Genomic DNA, 7,611 nt, shown 5'->3' with positions numbered 1-7,611 from the left:
TAGGGAAAGTATTTAGTTCTGGAAAAGTAACATTAGCTGATTCTTGTATTGCTTTTAGATTTTAACATTTGCTGATCAGCATGATTGTGAATACTCCCGACTCTAAGAGAAGTTAGATTTTGGGACAATGATGTGCTAAACCAGCAATTAAGTGAGCAAAAATCCCTAAGAGGCATAGTATGAAACTTGATTATTTTCACAGGAACAATCTATTCTATGGTTTTTTCTCTCAAACTGGCCAGAAATAACAGCTAAGTGTCTCTGCTGCCTGTATAAATCCACATACTTTTAATTTTATTCTTCTTTTATTAATTACAATATACATTTTAGAACCTTACAATATCATTCAGTTGCTACATGTCTTCTGCTCAGTTTCTGCTATAAGTTATTTTTTAATATAGTCACCATTGTGGTGTTTATCTTTAGATATTGAAACCTCTGAGAAATACTTGTTTTTTGCTTTATTGCTATCTTACCTATTGAAATACTCCTTTTAATATATTGCAAGAAAGCAACCGAATGATGGCATTAGGTACCTTAACAAGATTAAAAATAACAATCTTTATATATGACACTGCTGTTCATTTCAACCCTGCATTGTGGCCAGAGACGTTTGATAATATTTTTCTCTTTCTTGTTCTTTACACCGGCTGCCAATCACTTCGGACAATTTTTGCTCCAGCTCTGCTGAAATGGCACACTTCTCCTTCCAGTTGCCTTTAACAAAAGTGTGACTTTCATTTCTAATTCTTATTAACTGACATAATGCAAGAACTGGACTAGACTTTGTTATCTGCCCCCACTTTCTAGTATGCCTCTGTAGCTCAGTGGTCTCTATAAGCTTTTTAGCAGAATGTTCTTGAGCATCCAAGTCCTGTTAAATTATATAAAGGTAGTTAAACAGTGCCTTTTGCTGTTCAGTTTTACTAGAACTCCCTAATCAAAAGCAATTTTCCAGGGGGGGAAATAATCCATTCAGGCCCAGGCCCTACACACTCCACCAGAATGGAAATGATCCTGTCCTAGGCTCTCTGCTGACAGTCTCCACTATGCTGCAAAGAGCTACATGGTTTGAATCCATTATGTATGGATCCAGATGCTTAGCTGGCGTAAGTCAGGATGGCTCCATTAACTTCAGCAGAGTCCTGCTGACTTGCAACAGCAAAGTATTAACCTTTTGCTTGGATTAAGATGCCATAGATATAGAATTTTAATGCCAATAACCTTTATAAAGTGGTGCGAGGTTTGGAAACTGGAGACAGAGAGAGGCTTCTGGAAAGAAGTAAGGTTCAGAGTTTTCTGGGGCCACAAAATACCGAAGTAACTAAAAGGGAAAAACTGGAGTTTTGGACAGCAGGTGATGGGTTGCCATCAGAGCATAAGCATACATAGCATAAAGCTAGTAGGCAGCTTCCAGTGTCATTTTAATTTAGTTCTTAAGCAGCTATCTGCCAAAATAGATATCTTTAGATGTAGATATAGATGTTAGAGGTTTAGATGATAGCGACAGAAGTGTAGATACTGATATGGACTTGGATTAGTCATCTCATCTTCTTGGTAGCTGTTGGCCTAAGTTCATGACTCTGTTTGTGGTTTCTGTAGTGTAATCGCATATTTATGGATCCAGAATTATGATTGAATACTGTATCATAAAGAACACACACAAAATTAATTAAAGTTAAAATGTTAACCTTTATTAGAATTAACATTTTAAAATGTATTGTTTGTTATTCAAACCTTGGTAACATCCACAGTTCCTTGAAAGCTTTTTCCTCTGCTCCAAAGGCCTTGAAGAGGGCTGCAGTCCAATCCCCAATGACCCGTATGTGAACACTGAAGACGTCCTCCTCGGGAGCTGAGGTGAGGGTGAAAGGGTGCCACTCCAGCTGTGAGACAGATGGGCACTGTAGAAAGATATATTGACCAGGTCCCATTTTAAAGCCATGTTTCTTCATGTGAAGCTCAAGGACTCCAGAGGAATGCGTCACCACCTAAACAATAATAAGAGGACCTGTTTTATTTACTTTCAGAAGAGTGACTGACTGTTCATTTTCATCAAATGACTTTGCAATCATTTCTACTAGAGTTCAACCACAAGTTAATGCAAATTGGGATGCACAGTAATTTTTAAATGTCTTGTAGATTATGTCCTAAACCGCATGTTGCAGTGCTGTTGCTGCCCTATAGCCTGAGAGCATGAACAGTGTGTACTGGGGGACGCCTTGCTTTGTGAGCGTAGGAGGCAGAAGAAAGGCTGTAACAACTTGTCAGCTTTCTATCTTAGTAGAGTCTATGCAAAAATATTCCTTAATAGACTGGAATAATTTCCCAGTTTTACTCTCACATAACTCAATTGTATGGGATTATTGTTGGTTTGTCAAGAAGAAAAAAGCCCAGTGAGATCGATTCTAATATACTTTTATTAAGAGATAATCTCAGTTAAGCAGCCAGTTTTATATATCACACATGGTATACTGAGATTCTGAGATCACAGCCACTCTGTGAAATCAGCAGCAAGATTTATCTGACATGCTTTTTTCCCTCACACAAGATAAGCCTGTTTCTGATAGCCAGTTTGATATGTGTGGACTTGGCTGCTTCAATACCGGCATTCCCCATCCGTTCTGCTGTGACTTAAATAGGCCCTTAGCACACAGAGATATTTACAATGGGGATAAATCATTACAGTGGTATTAATGAAGCTTCAACTTTTTGTGCTAACTGATAATATAACCCTTAATCTCCTCGGAAGCCTCCAGATTTACAAGTTAAAAACCTTGCCCTACTGAGGTCAAGAACGTCCCTGGCATTTACTGCAGGGGAGCGTGGTTTCGGTTCATTGAAAAGAGAGACCCTCTGCGCAGATGTTTGTGTTATGGTGGTGCAAAGTTTTGTATTTTCATGAATCAAGTTTGGTCCCATATGGAATATGCTTATGGACTTGGAATAAATGCAAAACCTAAAATCAGTACTTGGCTGAAACTATGGTAATGATGGAATATCTGCTGAAGCTATGAGTGGAAAATGAGGTCATAATATGGAGAATTTACCTATACATATAAAAATAGTCATTGACATAACTTCTTTGGTATATTATACAGACATGCAAGCTGTGTTACATACCTTAGTAATGACCACCTCCTGCCGAAACCTCCAAAACCTAACAATTCTTTCACAGATGTACAGCACCATAGGACTTAGAACCCACTTCCAAGCCTGTAGAAAGTTTTATATTAAAAATGAAAATTTATTTGAATATCTAATAAAATATTTTGCATTTCTTGTTTAAATCATCAAGTAGCCTAAAATGAAATTATTTGATTTCTCTTCTGTAATTCTTGGTTCACCTTCTCAAGAGAGCATTTCTGTTGCTACTGTAGCAGTTCTGGCTTTCTTGTGGAACGGACATATGGGACTCCTTCACAGATGCACTCCACAAGCAGTGCTAATATCTATCTGTATTCTGGCCAAGAATCTTTAAAATCTTTTCCTACTAAAAGGCAAAAGGATTAATCTATTTAGGTGTTACATACAGGTGTCATTGGACCTGAAGGTGTATAGATGCATACATTTATACAATATTACCCATAGCCTTACTGGTTTTTTGCTCTTCAAAGTCTAAAATATTTCAGAAAGGTCATATAGGAGTAGCTTTTCTTGTCAGCTGTGAGTTTTCTAATGCTGCCTGAGAAAACATTAAGTCCCAAACATTCAATTAGAGGAATGGGATACATTTTAATCCATTAGTCAGATCTGTATCAATAAATGTGTTTTTTTGATCAAATACTAAGCCGGTCATACTTTAAGTATTGCAGATGACTGCCGTGCTTGTACTTGCTCATGTACTGTATGTACCGATCACTAGAACAACCAGTGTTTCGTGGCTGTTCAGGTATATGAGCTGACGATCTCAGCGAGTTGCGCTGATAGCTAAGATAATTAAATGTAATTGAATCTTCATTATTTTAATTTTTTTTCTAGAACAGATACTGTTCTATTTCCAGTTTTGTTAATGACACAGCTCATTCTAACAAACTGAAGACTCCACAATCATGTAGCTTTTAAAATCTCCAAAGAGTAACTTGCTGAAACATTGACTTTGCTCCACAAGCTGGGTAACAAGGATTATAAAGTATCTTTTATGAGAAGCAAGCCATAAAATTATGTGGCTTCCTTAGAAAGTGCTAAGAGGATGGAGTGGCAATTTCCCAAGGTTAAGCCTTGAAAATTAAATTAAAAAAATGCCTGATTTAATAATGGGAAGAAACCAGCATAAGCCAGAAGATTCTCAGTCAAAGCAGAAACTCAACACATCCGTTGTCCCTAAATACTACAGGTGTCTCTGCACAGTGGGTAATCTCACATCTTGAATATATTTGCATATATCAAGCCACAATAATAATGAGACCTGTTTTTCCTCCCTTCTATTTGTGCTACCTGTAAATAAAAGCATGTGACAAGAATGTTAAGATTGCAGGCTACCCTGCACGAGAGCTCAGTTGAGATTTCAAATGTGCCATTGCTTCAGTGCAACAGAACATTCAATCCAAAATATCTCTTGGCTGGGTTGGGACAACAAGGCAACCACCAGGAGGGATGGGCTATTAGGCAACGCGGCTCCTGGCCCGCTAATCAGGGTATTGGTATTCTTGACCAAGTGGTATTACCTCCTGTAATGAGAATGAACTGAGATGGGGCCACGATGGCTCAGGAGAGGGTGTGAGGGTAAAAGTCTGGATGCCCTGGATTCAACAGAAGTCCTTCACTGTCTTCAGTGGGAACCGGATAAGGCTCCTACCTGCTGAAAAATGGAGCAGGGGACCGTATGTGGCATGACTGAGAGAGGGACTCTGCCTTGGTAGCCTCCCCTGGGAGCCATGGACAGAGAGATGTCCGCTCTGGTGTCAGCTTGCACAATCCCGGCTGTGCACAAGATTGTCCCCTCCCTGTTCTGAGCCCCATCTGAGTCCCACATGCCCCTGCTGGTGCTGCATAAGTGGCACCATGGCTTTTTAGCCTCTGAATGAATTTGTGCTATCTAATCTGCTGTGTCTAGCAGGTATCACACCATAGCACATTACCCATCTAGCAAAGCACTGTTCTTATAGATGATCTGTATGCCATATGGTATTATCACAATTCATTTAAATTAATGTGACTTTGCAAGTATGGCCTTGGGTATGCAGGAAAGTGTAGCAAAATAGGTTTAACATAGAGAAGTGAAAGTTCTCTCCAGTTAGTTTTATGATAATGAATGTCAAGGCAAGCTGTTGGAAGCAAGGTTGTGTCTGTATTCATGGTGCGTAGCCATGTATTGATTTTTATGGCGACACTGTAGCTGAAATTTTTAGAGAGGCATTCATTTTCTCATTAATATGCAGGTTGGATAGTGGCTAACAATAGTTTAGTTTAAGAAAAATCTATGTCAGCCATTAAAAGAGCTACAAGACACTGAATGCTAATTTTTCTCCTTTACTTTAGGATTTCCTTTGGTACATTTTCTCTTTTTTGGAAGAAACAACAAAAACTTGCATATGAGCAAGCTAAATCTTGAGCTGTAAATGTTAAATGATTTTGTTTGGATGCTAGACATCTGACATACTGTACAAGTCTGCTACTTAATTACCCCCTGTGGATTTGCAATTTGTTGCAGCAAAACCATCCTTCCATGGGACATTCTTCCTGTCTTTTGCCTTTCCCTTTCATAATTCATTGTTTCAAATCCTCTCCTTTATACCTAACTTAAGACATCAAGGCTGGATGATATGAAGCATGTGCCCCAAAGCAAGGACATAATTTTATCTCAAACTTATTCTCCCTTGGTTTTTAGACTATCCATATTAAAGTGCTATTAGTTAAAATAATAGAATTAATTTGCATCCCTAGCTTTACTGTTCCATTGTATTTTCTGTATCTCTACCCTCACAAGGTTTTCACTTGGAAGCTATGTTCATGCAATGAACACATCAAGGATATTAATGGTACTGATTGATTAAAAATAAATGTAAACGGCAGATTTAAATGGGGTACGATTTTGAAATCCCTTCAAAGGGAGTGTTGCCTAAGTAAAGGGTCTTCCAGAAATAAAAATTATTATTAATGACCCAAAATATTACACATCACTCTTCACCTGTACCTGTCTATACTGATTATAGAGGAGGTCAGGATCACTATCTTAATGCACAGGGAGAAGTCATGGAACAGAAATGTGAAAATACTCTCTAAACATGTCACTAAGTGCCAGTCACTAGCATACCTTCCAACCCCCTACTCCCTAAGACATTTGGCCTCCCAACGAAGGACGTTAACTTAAAAATAGAAACATCTCTCTTACCACAGGTTTGTTGCCAGAAAACTGCGGCAAAGGGCACTGAGTGGTGTTCTCCCATTCCAAGTAGTGATCCTTACAGTAGGTGACATTGTGAAGCAGCAGACTCTGAGGTGTCTGACCTCGGACAAGCTGCCTTAAAACAAAAATGTTCGTCAGCAATATGCTTCTTTGCAAGTCTTCTATGGATCTGTAGGTTTTGCACGAGGAGTTAAATAAGGATTTGGAGATAACTGAAAGTTCAAGAACTGGCCGTTTCAACCCCATTCTGCTCTTTTGTTCAAATTACCTTTCCTTTAGCTTTGCCATGACTTTTCGACCAAATGCAAGAAGTGTGTTATAGCATTGGTATACATCAATACAGCTGAAGTGTGGAGAGTCCTTGTGTAGAAAATGTACATTTTGCTGTTTGTAGCAAAATTAGCATAATGTCCAAGTTCTTTGGAGCAGACACTTTGACCTCCTCTGCATATGAGCATCTGGTATTGTTTAGAAAAATAATAAAATTTAATAGTGACAGACCTTCTATTTCCTTGGCTGCTTTCTAAATGCATTTTAAAAAACTGCAAATAAAGTCGGAGGAACGTAATTAGATGTATACTCTCTAAACATATTACATTCTAGCTTCTTTACTTCAGAGAATTTTAATGATGTGAATTTTCCCAAACATATCAATCCTGACTGTTCAGTGTAAATGGGTTTCAGCTGGTGTTGATTATGGGTAGAGAAGGAAGATTTTTATGGGGAAGCCCTGTTTGTTTCATATTGTTTCTCTGAATTTTCCATTCCATACTTACTATAACCTTAGCCTGTGCTGCCCAGTAGTCTAACAAAAGGAGGTAAGTACTGCCTCCTTCTACATGGCAGCGTCAGCAGCTGCCACCAGTTCTGACAGAAAGACAGAAAAGGAGGTAGGCTTAGGTGAGTTTTGTTCAGTCACATGGGAATAAGAAAGAGGTGAGACGTGAATGAAACATTGGGTTTTGACTCTTTTTCATATGTGAGGTAGTAGTAGGGATGTGCAGGAGCAGCAGGGAGCTGCTGTGTCGCATTGCACTCACAGCCTGGAGCAATGCTGTTGATAGGGCTCTTGAATAAGTGTCCCGTTTCCAGGGAAGTCTTTTGCTGAGGAGTGTTGATCAGCTGGCTAGGCAGGAGGAGCTTACAAAGCTGAAAGTTTAAAGGGTTCATTATAGTTGTTTGAAATTGGATTCTACAAGATTTAACTGGGGGGTGTGTGGGGGGGTGTGGGGGGCAGGGGGAGTGTAGGGGGGCGGTGCCTT

General features: G+C 39.0%; 1 protein-coding gene across 1 annotated transcript in view; it reads right to left on the bottom strand.

The window, feature by feature from the left end:
* Positions 1-7,611, bottom strand: part of NOX3 (NADPH oxidase 3) — a 39,079-nt gene that overhangs the window by 14,740 nt on the left and 16,728 nt on the right. The window contains exons 7-9 of the mRNA XM_010131932.1: positions 6,335-6,464; positions 3,124-3,216; positions 1,738-1,991 (exon numbers count right to left, since the gene is read on the bottom strand). Of these exons, the coding sequence (XP_010130234.1) occupies positions 1,738-1,991; positions 3,124-3,216; positions 6,335-6,464 (477 nt within the window). The remainder of the gene's footprint in view (positions 1-1,737; positions 1,992-3,123; positions 3,217-6,334; positions 6,465-7,611) is intronic.

Source organism: Buceros rhinoceros, unplaced genomic scaffold, assembly GCF_000710305.1.
Source record: "Buceros rhinoceros silvestris isolate BGI_N320 unplaced genomic scaffold, ASM71030v1 scaffold6872, whole genome shotgun sequence".
In the NCBI taxonomy this organism is placed as follows: Eukaryota; Metazoa; Chordata; class Aves; order Bucerotiformes; family Bucerotidae; genus Buceros; species Buceros rhinoceros.
Note: the sequence above shows the minus strand (reverse complement) of the source record. Positions and strands in the feature narration are given on the sequence as shown.